This window comes from Choloepus didactylus, chromosome 4 (genome assembly GCF_015220235.1).
Source record: "Choloepus didactylus isolate mChoDid1 chromosome 4, mChoDid1.pri, whole genome shotgun sequence".
Lineage (NCBI taxonomy): Eukaryota > Metazoa > Chordata > Mammalia > Pilosa > Megalonychidae > Choloepus > Choloepus didactylus.
The window spans coordinates 54,803,255-54,826,249 of NC_051310.1; the positions used below are offsets into that span (position 1 = coordinate 54,803,255).

The following is a 22,995-nucleotide window of genomic DNA, read 5'->3' on the forward strand; positions in this document are numbered from 1 at the left end:
CATTCAATCCTCACAACTCTAAAGTATGTGTTATTATTAGCCAATTTTACAGATAAGGAGACTGAAGTGCAGAGAGGTTTAATAACTTGCCCAAGTCACACAGCTAATACATGTTCAAGTCAAGTTTCAAACCCAAGCAGTCTGGTTTAACACTGTTTTAACTACTATCCTACCAACTTCAAAGAATAAAGAAGGCTATAAAATTAATTGTGAAAGTTATCTTTCACAATTATTACCTAATAATGATTGGGTGTTAAGTATTACTTAATAATGATTACAGTTTGTAGTTACAATATATTTGTATTATTTGATTAATATCTGTTTCTCCCACTGTTTAACTTGGCACCTGGCACATAGTTAGTGCTCAACAGCATTTGTCCATTGAATTCCCTTATCTTTCTCTGTGAGTTTTCACTGTTATCCCATGCTCCTTTTGATCTTGCTTTGCTTAAAGTTTATACGATATCTAAAGGTCCCTTGGATTCCACGGGCAAAATAGTCAGTCTTGCCCAAATGTCCCTTTGCCTAAAATCTATCATTTAGGGAATATGTGACATGTGCCATGGACTGTGCATCATCATGCTGCCAGAGACCATCAAATCCACAAATCATAACTTATGCAAAATTCACTAGTGGGCTTTTAAAAAGAAAATAGAATATACTTAAAGGAAGATTTTGTTCAGATTAATGTCTCAGAATCGAATGTTCGGAAGCTTATTTAGCCATTTGCCTTTAAGGTTGTTGAGAGTTCTCGTTTCTAGTTCCGCTATTGTTAGCTTTAGCCAGTATCCTTATCCCACCATGGGAAATGGCATAGTTGAGAGTGTAGGAACAGTCTCTCAAATTAGACAAGCAGGACTAAAATGCTGATCATCAGAGACAAAGCTGAGAGTCAGCAATCACAGTAGACCTGAGCTAAGAGCATGTATGGACACTTTTCCAGGTCAGCTGCTCTCCTTGGTAAAATGGAACTCTCCTAGACAAAAGGCTGCCTATTTCCAATGATCACAGGATTCACAAGTCTGCCTTGGCATTCCCCTTACATGTGTATGTGAGTGCATGAGTGTGTACACAGAATGAAAATGTATTAACATCAGATCCATTTCCAAAGTTCTCAAATGAAAAATAGCCAGTTTTGCATGTAACCCACAGAGTAGCACCATAAACCTAAATAATTTGTGCCATGATATACAAAGGATTGACACTGGTGCAGAGGGTTAACAACAGAGTATAATGGAAAAGCTACCCATTACATATTAAAGACTGTATTTAATAGGAATATCTTACCAAATCTACACTAATACTAGGGATGAATAATTAGCAGCTTATAAGAACTCTCGGATGCATTATGTTCTGCTAATTGTTTAAAGTTGAGAGTGATGATGATTGTACAACTAAGTGAAGATAATGTGAGAAACTGACCATTCATCCTTGGATAGAATATATATTAAGTGAACTTCGGAACCCACTACTCAATAAATCAAGCCCTTGACTTGAGGCTTGCTGTTGTGAAATTTAGGGTTGTAAATGGCAGGCTGAGCCCCCCTATAATTGTGCTTAAGAGGCACCTCCAGGGAACCTCTTTTGTTGCTCAGATATGGACTTTCTCTCTCTAAGCCCAACTCAGCAAATAAATTCATTAGCCTCCCTCCCCTCTTCCCCCCTACAAGGGACCTGACTCCCTGGGGAATGAATCTCCCTACCGACATGGGACATGACACCCCGGAATGAGCCTGGGCCTGGCAGCAAGGGATTGAAAATGCCTACTTGACCAAAAGGAGAAAAAAAGGTAACAAGCTGAGGTCACAGTGGCTGAGAGATCCCAAACAGAGTCAAGAGGCTATCCTGGAGGTTTCTCTTATGCAAGCTCCAGCTAGACATCCCAAATGGCCACAGTATGCCAGGCTCCCCAAAATCAATCCCCAAATACCTAGGTCCCTACCTGAGATTCTATAAAAGATCCACTCACTTAATTTTATCTCTCAAAAACTTAAATCCACCAGACTGTTCCTATACCAGACAAGTCCTAAAACACAGAGGCAACAGCCTCTTTAAGATCAACAATCAGATGCAGCTCCCTTCCCCATACTATCGACACCTCCTTTTAATATGAACAAGTTAGGGTGCTCACTGCCTAGACACCCCTGAAGATGGAGAAAGAGATTAAGTGAGAGGAAGGGGTAGTAACAAAGAAGATAAGATTTAACAAAGGTCTATGAATACTGAAACTTTAATTATATATATATTTTGGATGCTGGGGTTTTGGAAAGGCTAGAAGGAGGTAAATGACATGGTGGAACTATAGCCTATAACATCCTTTGCTCTATAGCTGCTCAGTGAATTGTGCCTTGAATTCACCTTTCTGTATATACCTTGTATTGCATAATAGGGAAGGTACTGAGACTGTGAAACTATAATCCATAACAGTTTTTTTAATTACCTATATAACTGCTTTTTGAGCTGTACATCACAAGTTGACAACTTTCTGTATGTATGTTGTATTTTACAATAATGGAATGGCTGAAGTTGTGGAACTGTGACCCATGACATTTTTTGAAATTTACTCTCTAACTGCTTGTGAAATCGTACTTTGAAAGCTATCACTGTTGTGTATATATGTTAAAGTTCACAATTAAAAAAAAAAAGCCAGTTCTGAACAACAGTCAGAAAAACAGGGGATAGCAAACAGGATTCACTCTATAAGAGCAAAACTATGATGGTTTTTCAAAGTATGATACTAATACAGTTGTGTATGTTGTAAAACAGGCAATGTTTACCTTTAGGATCCATCTCCTTTCCGGGATTTCTTTCTGCTCTTGGCACCAGACCCCATGATATCCTGTTCTCCAGGGACACATCTCGTGCTTCTCAGCCCCAGTCTAAATCATTTCAGCTATTTTGGTTTCAGATGGATACTTTCCTTATCACTTCTAAAACTGTTTCACATTGCATTATGAACTTGTGATATCGTGTCAGTCATTGCACATCACAACAATCCAGAGAAATGGGCAGGACAGATATTATCCTCACCTGACATTCAAGGAAATTTAGGTACAGAGATATTATGTGACTTGCCCGAAGTCACACAGCAAGGGCAGGCAGAACTAAAGTCTTCACTATCAGGCCAGAGGACCTTTTACGAACTAAACATGTCTTTTATTTCTGAAAACCATAGAGGAGACTACTGTCTCTAGGAAATTAAAATAATAAAATTAGAAAATTAGCCTCTAGAATCTAAGTCTTTTCCAATAGGAAATAGTTAAGTCTGGTTTTCATCTTTAAGACAAGATTATTTTGAAGGATTAGAATTCCACGCCTTTTTGTTGCTTATCTTTTGTGAAATTTGAAGATCTTGACATTTTGGGGAATGTGAAGAAGCTTCCTATAGATTTTTTTCATTTTCCTATGACATTACAAGTCTTAAAGACCTTTCAATGCATTCACCTTAATGAATATTTAACAGGTTCTCTCAGGAAATCTATAAATTCTAAGAACTCTCACCCTAGAAGGGTAAGGAGATCTGAGTGGGTCCTTAAAACTAAGCATCAACTAAAATGAGGGTTTGGGGCTCACTTGTGAGCAGGATCTATCACCGGCTTTTGAAAAAGGGAATTGGAGCCAAACCCCACCTGCTGCACAATTCACGCAGATACCTGAACTGATTTCAGGGGTGCGTTGAGCTTATTTGTTGGGCATCATTCCATTTCTGTTGGTTTCTCCAGAAGCTCGCAGCCATTATTTGAAGTGACTATATCTTTTGTCCCCAAAAGATCATCTTTTCCCAAAATATTAGAAACCTCAAAATATTGTTTGGTTAAAGAAAAATAAAGTACAAATATATTAAATTGATATCTAATTTTAGAAATTTGAGCATATCTGTAGTCGAATTGGGCAATTTGAAAACTTTTGTTTTATTCCTTTACAAATGCTTCCTTTTGAAGGAATATTTTAGTATATGTTCCTATAAAGCCTCTAAGCTAATTCAAATAGCAGATTTTACTATAACCAGTGAAAAACATTTCTATAGCATTCTATAATTTACAAAGCACTTTTTTTATATCTATTAACCCTAAATAAGACAAGGTTAGTCATTGATTCTCCCAATAATAAATCATGCTCAAAAAGAGAACTTGGGTATTTCAGAGTGAATGATTACATTTCTACACCCTAATCAATCACCTTAAAAATGAAGAATCACGGCAATGAATTATTTGAGTGCAAAGATTATTTCTTATTCAGTTATACCTTTAGCCACCAAAACTTAATATGTGCCACATAATTAATGAATTAATGAATATATAAATGAATGACAATGAGACCTATCATCTCTGCTGGAAAAAAAATATTCACTTAAAGTGCACTCCCTGCTACTGTGGACTTGGAGCATCACTGTATTAGGAGTCCAGTTGACCAGCTGAAGAAACCAGTGGGGTATATTACAGGGACTTAAAAATGTTCTATAGAACCCAGGAGACTGGAACCTGAAAAGCAGAAGAACTCTAAACACATCTCCCCTAAACTTTTCTCTGTGCATTTACTATACTCTCTCACCCTGCAGATGGGCTTTCTCTGCTCCTCAAGACTACAAGATGAAACAGACCACCCTGAGTTTGCATCTTACAGTTCCAGTCAAATAGACAGATGGATCTGACTCTTTTGACTCCAATTCCTAATTCCTGGGAGAAAATATTTTATTGGCTCAGCTTTGTGCATGATTCCAGCTCTGGTCCAATGGGCTATGACCAGAGGATATGCTCATGCAGTAGAAATGTGGGCACAGGATCCACCCCTGTGGAGTCTGGAGTCAGCTCCCAGAGAAGAGGGAAATCACTGGGAACTTGGCAGACACCCTCAAAGATATTAACTATAATTATCTTCACAAATGAGGCTCAGCACATTTTCCACCACAAATGGGTTTTTGAGAGAATAATAAATGCTGGGTTCCCATGACATGCTAATTAATAGCCTAATCCCTGCTGAAGAAAATTCTAGAAGTATTTTTAATTATTAAACCAAATCTAATTGCATCCTAAATAATTTGAGCTGCATATTTGGCACGCTCCACTTCCTGATCATCTACTCCTCAAGTAAAGAGCAGGGCATGAACTAAGGTTCTACTAGTTGGAGCTGCTGAGATCTGAGAGGCTGTGTAGGAAACTCTGAATCAATGTGCCCACCCCATGACGGAGAGTTGATCATCACTGTCCTCTCTGGCTCAATTCACCTTCTCATCCGAGCATCTCAGGTTCAGCCCTAGGTGGAGATTCCCCACCTCCCACCCCCATATAGTATGACTTCAGGATATCTCCTTGGATAGCTCCCTCATCTTCTTCAAAGGTTTGCTCAAATCTCACCTTCCCTTCAAAGTCTACCCTGACTAACCAGTTGACAATTGCAACCTTCACCCCAGCGCTCTGACTCCCATGACTCTTCTACTGCCTTTTCTTTTCCCCAAGGCACTTATTTCCATCTAATATACCAAGCAATTTATTTATCTATTAAGTTCATTGTATATTTTCTTACTGCCCCCTGTCCCCTACAAGGATATAATCTCTGCATAGACAGAGATTTTTGTCTTTTGTCTTCAGTAATGTATCAAAACATCCAGAACAGTGCCAGTCATATCCACAGGTGAACAATAAATTTGAATGAATGAATGAATGAATGAATTGGAGAGGAGAGAAAGATGAGAACAAAGACTACTGGTGTGAGATAAGGAGAGTGGTTCTGACATGGATGGTTTTATTACATTGTTTTTGGTACTAGATAGCTTGTCACACACATTCTCTTTCCTTATCTTTTCTGATGATCCTTTGCCCATTTTCTGTTGTCTTTTTCCTGTTGATTTCTGCGAGTTCCGTATATTTATTTGAGCTAGTCCTTTGTTAGTAATGTGTGTTGCAAATATCTTCTATGATCCGCTTTTTTCACTTTTGTTTGGGTGAAAAATTTCCACTTGTAGTGCTTCCAAATTTAGTAACCTTCATCTATATGTTTTGTATTTCTAATAGCTTGTCTAAGAAATTTTTATCTTCCACAAGGTCATAAAGTTATTCTTCTTCTTTCTAAAATGTGTAATATTTAACTTTTCACATTTAGGTCTTAATCCATACAAAAGTCATATGTGTGTGGGAGTAAAGTTGGAATCTAATTTTACTTTTTTTTCTATTTGAGTAATCTGTTGTCCCAGCACTGTTTATTGAATCATGTATTATTTGATCACTGATTTGAAATGTCTCCTCTGTCATATATCAATTTTCCATAGTTTCTTGAGTCTTTCTGGACTTTCTCTTCTGTTGCATTGGTCTATTTTTGTGTTCCAGCAAGAATTTCCACACTGTCTTAATTTTGTCTTGATATCTAATATGGCAAGTTCCCCATCTTGTTTTTGAGAATGGCCTTGCTATTGATGACCACTTCTGGACCAGGTGAAATTTGGATCTTGTCAGATTCCATGAAAAAAAAGTCAGTATTCTAATTGGAATTGTATCACATGCATAGTTAATTTGGAGAAAACTGAACATGTTTACAATATTGAATCTTCCAAACCACGAACAGAGCATATCTCTCTCTATTTACTCAGATTTTCTTTTAGATCTTTCAATAATGTTTCATTATTTCTCCACTGGAGTCTTATGCGATCATTGCCAGGTTTGCTTTTCAGTCTCGGTATCAGTCAGGGTTCAAGCAGAGAAACAGAACTGTAGGGGATATATATTTAAAGATTTATTGCAAGGAATTGAACTGTAAGGAATTGTGGAGGCTGCCCAGGCAAGTCCAAAACCCTTGGGACAGGCCATCAGGAAGAGTGGATGACAACTCTTAGGCACAAACTGAAGCTGCGGTCCACAGGCAGAATTTCTTCTTCAGGGGTGCCTCAGTTCTGCTCTGAAGGCCTTCCAACTGATTGAATCAGGCCCACCCACATTAGGATAACTTTCTTTAAGTCAAGTAAACTGATTACAGAGTTTAATCACATCAATAAAATACCTTCACAGCAACACCTAGATTAGTGCTTGATTGAATAACTGGAGACCATAGCCTAGCCAAGTTGACATGTAAGACTGATCATCAATGTACAGTATAGGTTTTTTTTCCCCTCCTTATTATGACTGGGATCTTTTTACCCATTTAATCCCTAATGATTATTACAGGTGTGTAAGAAGGCTATTGAATTTTATATACTTATTTTTGTATGTCACAACTTTATTGAAATACTTTGGCAATTCTAATTTTCTGTAGATTCTTCTAGATTTTTCTATGTAAACAGTTATATCTTTTTATAAATAAGAATTTTTTTCTCTTTCTTCCTAATTCTTGTACCTTGTTCTTGTTTATCTTGACTTTTACATTGGCTAGAACTTTCCTTGCAATGTTGAATGTAAGCAGTGATAATGGGCATCCTTGTCTTATCCATGACATCAATGGGCCTAAAACTAAGTACAATGTTGGCAATAAGTTTTTGATAGATGTCAATATCCATCAGGATCCCAAAAGGAAACAGATGGTACACTCAAATCAGGATAAGTCAAGGACGTTTTCTCTACAAAGTAACTATTTACAGAGGTTTGGATTTGGGGGAGCCACAGAGGATATTGCAGTAACCCACTAGTGGCAGCTGAGGGGTCACCACCTCTAGGCCAAAGGGACTAGGAGAGGGACAGATTTCTGGAACCAGGAAAAAGAGAGTCAGGTAGAAGCCACCACACTGAGGGGCAGTGCTCTTCTGTTGAGGAACAGAGTAAAACCAACAGGACCTCACAGGGCAGGAGCCAGAGGAATAAATACCCTGACCTCACTCTTTCCTCCCTTAGATTCCCTGCCAGGGTTCCTCAGAGGCTGAACCCAGTGGGAAGCCAAAAGGCAGCAGAGACTGCTGACTTAATGGTTAAAAGACAGAGAACAGGATAGGGAAATGTGGTGAGTGGATCTGCAGGAACAAAGGGAAGATGCTGGCACAATGCCCTCTATTAAGTTTTAGACATTCCTTTATTCCTAGTATGCTGAGAGGTAATTTTTTTTAATCCATACTGAGTATTAAACTGTATTAATTTTTTCCTCCATATATTAAAATTCTCATATGGATTCTCCTTTTAATCTGTAGATATAAGTGCTAATAGATTTTACGATGTTGACCCATGCTTGCATTCCTAGCATAAATCTTACTTGGTCATGAGATACATATAAATACATTGCTAAATTTTATTTGCTGAGGCTTTTTATATGTATTTTCATAAGCAAAGTTGATATGTAACTTTCTTATACTTTCTTTTTCCAATTTTATTCTAGTCCTGAAAAATGAGTTGATTACCTTTCCCTCTCTTCTATTCTCTAAAGCATTTGATATAACACAGGTGTTATCCGTTCCTCAAAAGTAAAATGGGCCTGTGAAGCCATCTTTGGCCATGTGGACTTTCAGGGGGATTGAGTAATTTTCCTACCAACTCAATTTATTTTATTCTTGTTTAAATCAGGTATTATATTTCTTCCTTACTCAATTTTGCTAATTAGTATTTTTCCAAAAAAAATTATCCATTTATCTAAGCTTTTGAATTTATTGGTATAAAGTCTTAACTTCTTCATATTCAACTTTTTTGATAATGTTTATAAAACAAATCTCCCAGCTTACATTTATATGTGGTGAGTGGTGGAGATCAACTCAGCCCTTGATTTCCAAGCTGTGAGACTGGCTTTGGCTTCCCATCTTATGTGGAGTATTTTGAGGTCCCTTTAACTCACAGAAATAACTCACAGCCACCAGGAGGCCTCAATGCCATGTGACATAGCCTCTCTCAAACTTTCACATTTCTGTTCTGCTTTCTGGTCCAGGGAAATGTTTATCTTGTGTTTGACCACATCTGGCTTTTTTTCCCTAGAGATCCTATTTACAATGGGTTCACACCCACAGGAAAGTGGATTAAAACTAAGAACATGCAAAAATTGGGGGTACATAATTCAATCTACCACAAACAGTTGCAAGGTTCAGTCTGATCTTTTGTGGTGTGTGACTATGGGGAGAGGATTCTCCCCTCATTCCTATACTTAGTACCCCTATTTCTAGCAGATATGTATTGATACCTGCCATTGCCAAGCCCTCTGCCAAGCAGATTAGATGCATGCATTGTAGACTCCTCACAAGTATTATTATGCTACTGTTATTAAAAACTTTTTACAGATGAGGAAAATGAGGTTCAGAGAGATTAAGTAATGTGGTAACATGTTAACAGTGGAGCCAGAATTGGGACTCGGGTCTACTGATTCCTAAACCATTGGCTCCAGATCAATTTGCAAAATCCAACTTGTCTGATGGCCAATTGGCCAAATTATCAGTTTCTTTTAATATCTAGTTGGCTTGTTTTTGTTTTGTTATGGATTGTTCATTTTGCTTCTTCCTTGGCACTTTGCTGTTATAGATGGTTACTGAGAGAGCAGAGGAAGAAATCTATTTATAAGAATTCTTATATAAATATATACGAGATATATTTTTTCAAACATATTCGGGGACTAGTTTCTCCTTATGCCCTCAGCAGTTGCTGCAGCAGCTCTCGGAGTTGACCACATCTTTTTGATTTTACGTTTTATTTTTTATTGCTACATGTTTGGAACAAGGAATATGTGAACTCACTGCACTGTCTTGGCCAAATTTTCCTCCTTGGCCTTAGGATTTCTTGCTACAAGGCTGTCTCAGATATTTTTACCCTCTTTCCAGAGCCTCAAGGAACACAGTCTTAAGTCACGGTGTAAAACACAGTTTATATGTTCTTTAAGTTGCTCCTGCCCACCTTTCTCTCCCTGCCAGTACTCAGAAGCAACCATCTTGGCTGAGTGTTTATCACCAAGTTCAGTGAATTGTGGTTTATGCTTACTTTAAACTCAATTCCTGAATCTCCTACCAGACACTTCAACTGATTATGCTGAATATTTGTTTTGTTTCAAAAACCAAATAACCCAAAACTCTTTAGCCAAATAATACATTTTCTACATCATGAAATGAAAAAAGATGTTGTTCTGCCAGCTTTCCAATAATTCCTTCCACTGCATTCTCTCTGATGAAGTGAGACACCTTACTTGCTAGGCAGGGGAAAAGGACATTGGTGAGAACCAGAATTTTGAGAAAATTCCGTTTGACTAGTTCGTTTAGAAGAAGCCAATTTTCCCAACAATTTTTCTGCCGTGCTTCTTAGGCCAAGTGCAAATAATTTAACGGCGGGATCCTATTTACAGTGTTAGTTGCTGCCATCTAGTGCCCTTTGAAGAGGAATAATATGATTCTTCAGTTTCTTTTCAAAAACCAGAAAGAAAGAAATTGCTTGGAAAGGGTCCTTGAAGCTACCTACTACTTAACCCTTATCAGAACTGTGGGTTTGAATAGAATGAGGCTGAAAATAGAAGAAAAGGTTCTGTGCATAATTATGTATATTCATATTATCAAAGCAAAAACTTGACCCTAAAAATTTATGGATAGATGATTTTAAATAGCTGAAAATTTAAATTTAAATTTAATAAGGCTTCAAAAATTAATTCCCTGTGATCCACTTTGATGCAGTTCCTTTATTCTCTTGGGGCAGTCTGGTAGCTAGTGGAACCCCACCTAGGAAAGCATCAGAATTCCCTGGAGAATTTTGAAATATATATATATATATATATATATATATATATATATATATATATATATATTCTCAAGAATTACCCCAGATCTATTGAATCTCAATCTCCAATAAATGGCCTAGAAATTCTTTCTTTTTTTTAATTCCAGGAGATTCTGATGATAAACCAGATTTAGGAACAAATAGTGGAGAAAATAGTGGAGAAAAGAGATTTGGAACTGGATGGACCTAGAAATGCCATATCCTGGCTGTGCAACTTTGAGCAAATCATTAACTTCTCTGAAATGGGGATTGTCATGCTTATCCACAGGAGGATTGAATGAGATGACATATTTGTAACCCTGGGCATGATGGACAGAATTGGCTACAAAGGCATATGGGCCTCATTGCTAGATAGAAATGACTCCTGAACACCTCCTAGCACAGAGGGTGGCACAAACACTACTTTGTTCCCTCTCTCCTCTAGAACCCCCCTCATTTACTGCTGATCTTCTTCCCATAGCTGCCTGGAGGGCCCCTCTCCCTTGGTCTTCCTTCCTCCTTCCCTTTCTCCTCCTTTTCCCGCAGGGTTCCTTTTTCTTTCCCTCTCCTTTATTAGAGAAGTTGAGTTCACAGAACAATCATGCATCAAACACAGGATTCTCTTATACCACCCTATTACTAACACCTTGTTTTGGTGTGGAGCATTTGTTACAATTGATGATAGCACATTTTTATAAATGTACTATTAACTGTAGTCCATGATTTAACTTAGGGTCCACTGTTTGTGTAGTGTAGTTCCATGGAGTTTTAATTTTTTATTCGGTTACCATATATACAACCTAACATTTCCCCTTTTAACTACATTCATATATATAATTCAGTGCTGTTAATTACATTCACAATGTTGTGTGACCATCACCACCATCCATTACCAAAACATTTCCATCGTTCCAAATAGGAACCCTGTACATTTTAAGCCTTAACTTCCCATTCCCTATCCCCACCCTCTTGCCTGGTAACCTATATTCTAGATTCTGACTGTATGTGTTTGCTTATTCTAATTATTTCGTATCAGTGAGATCATACAATATTCGTCCTTTTGTGTCTGGCTTATTTCACTCAACATGATGGTTTCTGACTTGGTCCCTGCTGCCTCCTGTGCTATCAGGTCCTCTTCGCCCTGTATCTTCACATTCTGTAGAGTAGAGAGCCAGAGAAACAAACAAATCTCTCTTACAAGTGTTGATCACCTCTCATCACATCTTTGCTCTGTAATTATGTTAAAAGACCCACTTCCTCACCAGAGGTGAGAATGGAACAGAGAACTGCTTCCTATCACAAATGCAAATTGCCAAACACTTAACTAATATAAAGATTAGTTCTTCCCCCTTGTCTCTTTCCCTTGGCTTCATATCCTTGGCCCTTCTCTTCTTCCTTACCAGGTCAACTTTGGGTTGCTCCAGCAGAAAGGACTGCTGGTTGCTCTACCCAGAACAGCTCATTGAGAGACCAAGAAATGGTTCTACAGGGGAGGCACAGGTCATGCCCTTATTACCAGTGATGGATACTCAGTATCCATTTTCTGTGGTCTCTCTCTTTACCTTGAAAGCCAAGCAGGCTTCCAGATCCACCCTTGAAAACATAACAAATCAGACCAAAATAAAAAATAATTTAAAAATAAATTAGCACTTGTCTTTAGTATTAAGGGGGGGGGCGGTGCTCACACTGGTACAGTGGGGTCATCCTACTGGTTTTCCTCCCACTTCTCGAGGCATTGGCTTCTCAGTCTGCTTGGTCAGCTCATCCCCCTCTGCTCTGCCTCTGAATGCCTCGAGTCTGCAGTCCTTGGCTCTGCTCTTCTCACTCTTGATCTTCCTCTCTACACAGTCTTGCCTGTGAACACAACCTCACCCATGGTCATGATTTCAGTTATGCTCTACCACGGAGTGATTCCCAAACATACACCTCTAGAACAGACCTCTCCTCTGAGCTCCATGCTTGCATATCTAGTAACCTACTCAACATCTTCATGGTATGTCTGAAACCCAACCTGCTCCCAAGTGAATTTGTATCTTCTTTTTATAGGCCCCCCCTCCACCCACCCACCCAAAAAAAACTGGTCCTCTTCTAGGACTCCCCATCTCAGTGAAGGATAACACCATCCATCCTTTGTACCTGGGTGTCATTTGGACACTTCACTCTCCCTCATCCCCTGTAACCAATTTTGTCTGGTCAGTTTATAGATATTTGTAGAGTCCATCAATTCCCTCTATCAAACCCAGGTCCATCTTTGTCTTCTTCCCCCTGCTCCCCACACCTTGCTCTTCTCTACTCTAGATTCTTTGCTGCAGCTAGAGTGATCAGTTTTTTTAAAGGCAAGTGTGATCATGTCACTACTTTACTTAACACATATCAGTGGCTTCTCATTGCTCTTAAGAGGAAGACCAACATCTTTAGAAGGCCCTATCATGCCCTACATGTCCTGTCCCTGCCTACCTCTTGAGCCCCATTTTGAGCCACTCTTCCCCTCTCTGAACTCCAGCCAACTGACCTTCTTTCAGTTCCTTCAACAAACAGTCCGTGCTCCCTTCCACCTCAGGTCTGTAGCACATGCTGTTCCCTCTGCCTGGAACACCTTAATCCCTTTAGAACCTCCTACCCAACCTTCCAACTATCACGCAAAAGTTACTTCCTGACCTCTTCCTCCCCATCTCCAAGGTGGTCCTCCAGTTATATGTTGTCATAGCCCTTCCCTGTGGACTTTTCCTTCAAAGCACTGATCACAGTTTCTAATAATTAAATAATCAAACAAGCAAAAATATATCTCTGTCCCTCCATAGCTCCAGGAGGGACTACATCTGTTTTTCCTGACCATTGACCATCCCTGGCAATCATTCAGTCATTTAGTAAATATTCATTGAGTGAACAAATAAACTCTGTGACCCTACAGGTCCCTCCTTGCATGACAGTGTGAAGAGACCAGCCTTTGTCTCTCAGGCTGCCCGGTCATTTCTCAGGGTTCTACCTTGCTAAGGATTAAGTCCTCTGAGACAGGAAGAGCCAGAAGCAGATCCATTGGTTCATCAGCAGCTACTCAGTCTTAGTGACCCCTTGAAACTCCAACATAATTTCCCCTGTAAGGCCAAGCTTCCGCTAGAGAAAAACATTGCTAAGATTTTGGTTAGCACATCTGCACTTTCATTCTAAATGTGCCTCATAAGCACCAGTGATTATTATGAAAGAGGCTGAGGTAGCTTCTCTGGAGATCTTAAAAACAGGTCACTTCCCTAATGACTGGAATAGTTCAGCTGGCTCATTAAGGGTCAGATAAAATAAAGTAAATTCCTGGGGCCACTTTCACTTCTAATATTCTAAAATTCTGGTTGTTTGGTAACTTTGGACATGGTCTCTTAATACTGACAGAAAAAGATTCACAGTCTCTTAACTGTCTGACCAATATTTAGCTCAATAAGTCACTGGCAATGGTGTATTATGACATTAGAGAACCCAGTTAGGTTGAAAAGCATTTTGCACAGATATGACTGTATTACTGTTGAAATGCCCTTCCCTGTTCACTGTCAGGAATAAGTGCTGTTTTTGCAAAGTGTTAAGATAGTTTAATATCTGGTTTTTATGTTTCATTATCTCATGGCACGAGGAATGCTGAATATTCTAAATGTTGGACTTGTAGAAGCTTGAACCCATTGACCTGCCACAAGTAATTACTTCTGGAAGTCTCCTGAGCCAGCAAGAAGCTGGGAAAACACAAGAAACAAAGGTGAACTGAGGCAATAACCAGAGGGGGTGGATAATGGGGGCAAGATGCATGGGGATTGGGGTGAGCGTCCTTTTTAGGCACTCTCTGCACAGGAGAGTTCAAACACAAATCAAACTGTGAAGTCACTCAGAGTAAGAACTTTCCAAAGCTATCCATTTTCTCTCTGCCTGCCTCTAACTGGCAACTGCTCTTGTCTCTCAGATAAGCTCTGGGACGTTCTCTGCTTCATAGTGAAAGCAGGCAGACATAGATGGGAGAGAGAAAATTTTCTTGGAAATTGGTAATCCTAGAAGTTTTCAAATTTGTGAAAAATCCAGAATAACTCTTCCCTTAAAATACCTCCATTCCCTTCAATTTAAAACTTTCTTTTCATTCTCAGTTTTTCATGGGAAATCATATCTACAGGTTGTTCCTGACTGATGTGCCACCAATCTCACTGAAAAGTAATCCTGGGAAGGGTCTGCTGTGGTTCTTTTCCTGCTATACACTTATCACACTCTGGGGTAAAGTTCCCCTCACATTGAAATGAAAACTGTGAGGTAGTTGATCTTCAGTACTTTCCACTCCTAATTCATTTTGGAGCCAGCTGGATTCTGCTGTGGAGCTGGCTAATTCGGTAAAGGATGTCCAGGTGTCCTCAGATCCTCAAGGCCACTTTATGGGGCTCACAGCCCCATCGAGACAGGCCATTCCTGAGGTCCACAACAGCTGACACAGTTGCTGCCCACAAGGGCAACATGAGAGATATCACTGAACATATGACTGCACATGCCTCCTCTTTCCCGGTAGCAGCAAGGGATGAATGAAGGTGTATTTGCCCCTAGTTGCCCTTAACTGTCTGCACTGTCCTGATGTAGGTTTTGATACACCAACGAGAGATCACCACGGTCACATATAATCAACTTCAAATTCTTCCTAAACAACAATATTCTCCAGCACATCTACTGGTATATTGAGGTATACTCTATAGACATAGGTTCCATACAATCAGTCTGTGGCTCCCTTCTCAATTTCTAAGCAGACAATTGATCAACCATGGAAGAGGCAGGGAGAGAGAGGCAGGTCTTATCAAAGCAGAACACAGTTCTGGGAGACAGTAATAAGCATGTGTAGACAGGGGAAGCAATATCTTGTCAAAGTGAGATGTGGAAAGATATTTCCATTCAAGGTTTGCAAAATTCTCCTGGAACCTTAAAAACCTACATATACACATAGCAAAGTGCCATTTCATTCACCAATAACTACACTAAGGACTCATCAGGAAATTGCAATTTTCCTCCTTTGACATCACAAGAGATCTCTATGGATTATGATTGATTGAAGAATATCTCTTTCTGTTCCAAAGAGGATTTAAAGTCATGGATTGTAGAGTCAGTAACAAATGATCCATATTAACCAGTATGTCATCTTTCATAGCAGGAACTGGAAAAGAAGATGCAAACTCCAGCATATATCTCTGGGAAAAGGCAATATTTACATAAGATGCAAATGTTGGAAATGAACCGTAAAAGACAAGAGGTAAATACAAGAAGACTGTCATATTTACCAAATTTCTTCCACGTAATCACTGCTCTGGTACATTAATATAGTCAAGCATACATCTCAAATCTTTACTTAGTTTTAATTTAGTCATTGGAGCTGAGGGTCCAACTATAGAAGTTGAGAATCAGGACGATCCCTTTTTTTAACAACCCTGTTGTGTCTCTGCTTTGTTTTCAATCCTTTCAATGATGTATCTGTGCCTCAAGTCTCCCTTTTTTAAGAGGTTGCTCTATGATCTTCTGGCTCCAGCAGGCCAATGGGATTAGATCATTTTTCTTCATTTAGTTTGAAAGGGATGGACAGAATAAGTTGGCCTTCGTTTTGAACACTTAGACACTTCTCTATAATTCATGCCATAGAATTATCTTACAAGAAACACCTCTTGTAGCAAATCCCTTTCCCAATAATATCCTCTGTAACTGTCATCTTCCAAATGCCTCACTCCAGCCTGTAGTCACTCTTCTCTGCAATTCCAAACCTCTCAGTGAGCCTACAGAGAAATGCTTTTACAAGAATCCTCACCTTAATCAAGCCATCCCTTTTGAGACTGGGGGCATACTCACCTCTTTGCTAGTAAGCCTGTGAATTAAAAAAAAAGCTTCCCAACCTAAAAGAAAAAAGAAAACCGTGTTCTGGTTAGGGGTCTGCAGATGTATCTACGGATGAGCACACCACTTGCAAAGTGCCTGATCTGTGGACCAATCTGGAGAAAGTGTCTTGGAGAGAACATTAACCATTTATAGCTGACCATTTTCAGGCCCAAATGGAATTGAAGAAAAATCTTCACAGAGAGGTGAGAATTAATAAGCAAAAACTGAGAGAACATAAAACCAAGAAAATCCTTCAAAATGTCCCAAGAAATGATGACCACAGCCTTCTAACTGTGTTGCCTGATGAAACTTTGAACAGAGGTGAGTCATGGAGTCCTTTTAATAAAATAAAATATTTCAAATGTTTTTAAAATTTCATCAAAGTTCCCAATGGGGGAAAAAAGAGAAACAACAAGCAACTTTGGGTTCTTGCTGACATTTTACTTCCTGGAATTTAGTGTGCATGTTGTCATGTAATTTGGGATGGCAGAAGTTTAAACTATTATAAGACGTCTCTTTCTTTTTTTTGTTTAATCATTTTTTTATTATGGAATTTAACATATATACAAAGAAGTGATAACTTTCCAAATACAATTTAACAAGTAGTTAGCAAATTTCAAAGAATTTTATGAGTTACAGTTCCACAGTTTCAGTTATTTCCTTATTGTGAAATATAATATATATGCAAAAAGGTAATACGCTTTACAGGCATTATTGCAATCCTTTGACCATCCCTAGAAGGACAAAGGAAAATTGCCTCATCTTGTGGTTAGAGAAAATGAAGCACATGGAGATATATTAAATTGCCGGGGGGTCACAAATTATTTGCCACTTTTGTGCCACATCCTGACACTTCTCTCGCCCTTCCCTTCCCCTGCAAGGCTAATCCCTTTCAGCGCACCCAGAACATCTAAAACTAAACCCAGCAAAGTTGCCCACCTAAACTTGTTCTTCCTGCTCTATCTACTGACTCAGTGGGTGAGGCTTCCCTGCACCATGTCACTCAGGCCCCAGAGACCTAGGGGCTTTTTTACACAGTCCTGTGGCTGTCACTGAGTGCTGAAATCTGCCCTTTCTCTTCCATTCCCATTGCTCCTGCTTTAGGGCAAGCCCTCATCATGTTATACCTGGGTACTGCCAAAGCCTCCTGATTGGTATATTGGATGACCTCCTTAGAAAACAGGCTCCATCTTACTAGTCGGTGGCTCCTCTCACATTTTGATGCCCCTTCCATCAATCCTCCACTTCAGTGATTCTCAGTGTGGTCCCAGACCACTGGCATCATGATACCACCTGGAAACTCATTAGAAATGCTAATTCTTGGGCCCTCAACAGGCTGACAGAATCAGAAACGGCAAGAATGGGGCTGGACCATCTGGGTTTAACAGCCCCTCCAGGTGACTCTAATGCCTCTGAATTTTGAGAACAACTGCTTTGTTTGGTAGTCACACAGGCAACCAGCAGTAGCATCGCCTGGGAGCTTATTGCAGAATTTCAGCCCCATGCCAACCTACAGAATCAGGATCTGCATTGTATCACGATCCCAAGGTGATTCTCAGGCATATTAAAATTGGAGAAGCACTGTACTGTTAATAGTAATCTCATAAAATGCAAATCTGTCCATGTACCTCTCCTGCAAAAGGGTCCTTCAGTAAGTCTCCATCAGCCTAAAGGCAAAGTCTAACCTCCTTAACATGGTGCCTTAGGCCTTTCAGGATCTAGCCACTCCTACTTTCCTGGTTTGCTGTCCTTACACTCGCCCATCTACCCCTCCCCACCACACACTCCAGTCACACCAAATTATTCAGAAGCCTCAGATTCTGTGCTTCACAACAGATATCCGTGTCCATAACCTGTAGTCTATGCTGCCCCACCAATTAAAGCCCCATTAAGTCTTCTCTGTCCCATATTCTCCAGGGCAAAACCTCAGTTGCAAATGTACAATATTATTCACGTGCACAGGTTGCTGTGCTGTGGGCCAAATCCCCACATTAGCAGGATCAACTGTCAGGATATCTGCAGAAATGCTAACCATATCTCTAGAGGTCTTGGATTTCTGAGATGCAAAATCATCAGCTGAAGGAGACACCGGCCCTGCTCACAGGAACAAGTTGCATAATCAATAAGTTAACTAAATAAGAAAAGGCTAAATAGTTGAAAATCTACTTGGGGCATCCATTTAACCTATACTCTCAAGACTCAGAATGATATACTATTTGTAATCACATATATAAACAAGTATTAAAATTTAAAAAATAACTTTAAAAATATTGCCAAGACAATGAAGAAAAGTACTGCAGCTAAAGTTAGATGCTTACAATCATCACCTAAGGGCAGGCCAAGAAAAACCCATTGTGGCAAAGTCTCGAAGATGCCCCACACCTGGGCCCAGGGGAGTGTGGCACACAAAGGGGATTGGCCTCTGCTCTCCTGATGCTTTTTTTTTTTTTTTTAATATAATTTTTCTTTTTAATTCATTTTATTGAGCTATATTCACATACCATGCAGTCATACAAAACAAAGCGTACTTTCATTTGTTCACAGTACCATTACATAGTTGTGCATTCATCACCAAAATCAATCCCTGACACCTTCATTACCACACACACAAAAATAACAAGAATAATAATTAAAGTGAAAAAGAGCAATTAAAGTAAAAACAAACACTGGGTGCCTTTGCTTGTTTGCTTGTTTTCCTTCCCCCATTTTTCTACTCATCCATCCATAAACTAGACAAAGGGGAGTGTGGTCCATATGGCTTTCCCAATCACATTGTCACCCCTCATGAGCTACATTTTTATACAATTGTATAAAATGTATACAAAATTGTATACAATTGTATAAAAATGGGTTCTGGGTTGTAGTTTGATAGTTTCAGGTATTGACTGCTAGCTACTCCAGTTCACTAGGACCTAAAAAGACTTGTCTATATTGTGCATAAGAGTGCCCACCAGAGTGAACTCTCGGCTACTTTTGGAATCTCTCTGCCACTGAAGCTTATTTCATTTCCTTTCACATCCCCATCCCCCTTTTGGTGTGTTCTCCATCCCACGATGCCGGGTCTAGATTCCTCCCTGGGAGTCATATACCATGTTGCCAGGGAGATTCACTTCCCTGGGTGTCTGATCCCACGTAGAGGGGAGGGCAGTGATTTCACCTGCCAAGTTGGCTTAGCTGGAGAGAGAGGGCCACATCTGAGCAACAAAGAGGCATTCGGGAGGAGGCTCTTAGTCGCAGTTATAGAGAGGCCTAGCCTCTCCTTTGCAGCAACGGTCTTCCCAAGGGCAAGTCCTGTGGTAGAGGCTCAACCCATCAAACCACCAGTCCTCTATGTCTGTGAGCACATTAGCAACCATCGAGGTGGGGAAGCCCAACACCCCTGCATTCTCCACCAGCTCCTCAAGGGGGCTCTGCATATTTTTTTCCCTGTTTTTTTTTTTTTTAATTAACTCTTTTTTTTTTAAATCAACTATATTAAAAAAAAAAGTTTAAAAAAATACAATAAAAAAACATTTCAAACAAACCATAACAAGGGAGTAAGAAAAAGACAACTAACCTAAGATAACTACTTTACTTCCAACATGTTCCTATTCTACCCTAAGAAAATAACCTAATATAGTAACATTTCTGTGAACTTGTTCCTACCATACCCACCAGAAATTAACAGACCAGAGTCATTCCTGGGCATTCCCAGAACGTTAAATTTGCCCTCAATAGCTTATCTGTTCTTACTGGGTTATCACTTCCCATTCCTTAATTGCTCTCTATCACTAGTTCACCTACATTCTACATTATAAACCATTTATTTTATATTTTTCAATGTTCACATTAGTGGTAGCATATAATATTTCTCTTTCTGTGCCTGGCTTATTTTGTTCAGCATTATGTCTTCAAGGTTCATCCATGTTGTCATATGTTTCACGACATCGTTCCTTCTTACAGCTGCGTAGTATTCCATCATGTGTATATACCACATTTATTTATCCACTCATCTGTTGAAGGACATTTGGGTTGTTTCCATCTCTTGGCAATTGGGAATAATGCTGCTATGAACATTGGCATGCAGATATCTGTTCATGTCTGTAGATGAGTTTGGGTAGAACTGACATTGTAATGACATTTAGCCCTCCTATCCATGAACATGGAATAATTTTCCATCTTTTAAGGTCCCCTTCTATTTCTTTTAGTAGAGTTATATAGTTTTCTTTCTGTAGGTCTTTTACATCTTTGGTTAAGTTTATTCCTAGGTACTTGATTTTTTTTAGTTGCTATTGAAAATGGTAACTTTTTCTTTAGTGTCTCTTCAATGTGTTCATTTCTAGCATATAAAAACATTACTGACTTATGTGTATTAATCTTGTATCCCGCTACTTTGCTAAATTTGTTTATTAGCTCTAGTAGCTGTATCATCAATTTCTCAGGGTTTTCCAGTATAAGATCATATCATCTTCAAACATTGACAGTTTTACTTCTTCCTTTCCAATTTGGATGCCTTTTATTTCTTTGTCTTGCCGGATTGCCCTGGCTAGCACTTCCAGCATAATGTTGAATAACAGTGGTGACAGCGGGCATCCTTGTCTTGTTCCTGATCTTAGAGGGAAGGCTTTCAGTCTCTCACCATTGAGTACTATGCTGGCTGTGGGTTTTTCATATACGCTTTTTATCATATTGAGGAAGTTTCCTTCAATTCCTACCTTTTGAAGTGTTTTTATCAAAAAGGGCTGTTGGATTTTGTCAGACACTTTTTCAGCATCTATTGAGATGATCATTTGATTTTTTCTCTTTTGATTTGTTAATGTGTTGTAATACATTGATTGATTTTCTTATGTTGACCCATCCTTGCATGCCTGGAATGAACCCCACTTGGTCATGGGGTATGATTTTTTTAACATGTCTTTGGATTTGATTTGCAAGTATTTTGTTGAAAATTTTAGCATCTATATTCATTAAGGAGATAGGCCTGTAGTTTTCCTTTTTTGTAGCATCTTTGCCTGGTTTTGGTATTAGATTGATGTTAGCGTCATAAAATGTGTTAGGTGGTATTCCATTTTCTTCGATGTTTTGAAAGAATTTAAGTAAGATTGGTGTCAGTTCTTTCTGGAAAGTTTGGTAGAATTCCCCTGTGAAGCCATCTGGCTCTGGGCACTTATCTGTGGGAAGCTTTTTGATGACTGGAACTCTCTGCTTGTGATTCGTTAGTTGAGGTCTTTTATTTCTTCTCTGGTCAGTCTAGGTTGTTCATATATTTCCAGGAGATTGTCCATTTCCTCTGCATTATCCAGTTTGTTGGCATAGAGTTGTTCATAGTATCCTCTTATAATTTTTTTAATTTCTTCGGGATCCGCAGTAATGTCACCTTTCTCATTCCTTATTTTGTTTATATGGGTCGTCTCTCTTTTTGATTTTGTCAGTCTAGCTAGGGGCTTGTCAATCTTGTTGATCTTCTCAGAGAACCAACTTTTGGTGATATTTATCCTCTCTATTGTTTTTTGTTCTCTATGTCATTTATTTCTGCTTTAATCCTTGTTATTTCTTTCCTTCTACTTGGTTCAGGATTGGTTTTCTGTTCATTTTCTAGCTTCTTCAGTTGATCCATTAGATCTTTGATTTTGGTTCTTTCTTCCTTTTTAACATATGTGTATTGTGCTATAAATTTCCCCTCAGTACCACTTTTGCTGCATCCCATAGGTTTTGGTATGTTGTGTTCTCATTTTCATTTGTCTCCATGTATTTAGCAATTTCTCCTGCTATTTCTTCCTTAACCCACTGATTGTTTAGGAGCATGTTGTTTAACCTCCAGGTATTTGTGGATTTTCTAAGTCTCTGATGGTTATTGACTTCTAATTGTATTCCATTGTGGTCAAAGAATGTGCTGTGAATAATTTCAATTTTTTTAAATTTATTGAGGCTTGTTTTATGTCCCAGCATATGATCTATTCTGGAGAAAGTTCCATGAGCACTAGAAAAGAATGTATATCCTGGTGATTTGGGATATAATGTTCTATATATGTCTGTTAAATCAAATTCGTTTATCAGATTGTTTAGGTTTTCAATTTCCTTATTGGTCTTCTGTCTGGTTGATCTATTTATAGAAGAGAGTGATGTGTTGAAGTCTCCCATAATTATTGTGAAAACAGCTATTGCTTCCTTTAGTTTTTCAAGTGTTTGTCTCCTGTATTTTGTGGCACCTTGATTGGGTGCATAAACATTTATGATTGTTATTTCTTCTTGTTGAATTGCCCCTTTTATTAGTATGTAGTGGCCTTCTTTCTCTCTCATAACTTCCTTGCATTAAAAGTCTATTTTTCTGAGATTAATATTGCTACTCCTGCTTTCTTTTGGCTGTAGCTTGCATGAAATATTTTTTTCCATCCTTTCACTTTCAATTTATTTGTGTCCCTATGTCTAAGATGAGTCTCTTGTATGCAACATATTGATGGTTCCTTTTTTTTTTTTTTTTTGATCCATTCAGCCAATCTGTATCTTTTATTTTTTT

At 38.9% G+C, this 22,995-nt stretch overlaps 1 protein-coding gene across 2 annotated transcripts in view; it reads left to right on the forward strand.

Annotated features, from left to right (window-relative positions):
* CCDC198 (coiled-coil domain containing 198) overlaps positions 1-22,995 on the forward strand; it is a 39,375-nt gene that overhangs the window by 4,828 nt on the left and 11,552 nt on the right. Inside the window, exons 3-5 of one of the 2 annotated variants that reach the window (XM_037832632.1) lie at positions 14,281-14,367; positions 15,784-15,885; positions 16,667-16,820. In XM_037832632.1, the coding sequence (XP_037688560.1) occupies positions 14,281-14,367; positions 15,784-15,885; positions 16,667-16,820 (343 nt within the window). The remainder of the gene's footprint in view (positions 1-14,280; positions 14,368-15,783; positions 15,886-16,666; positions 16,821-22,995) is intronic. The other variant, XM_037832633.1, reaches the window with a different exon arrangement.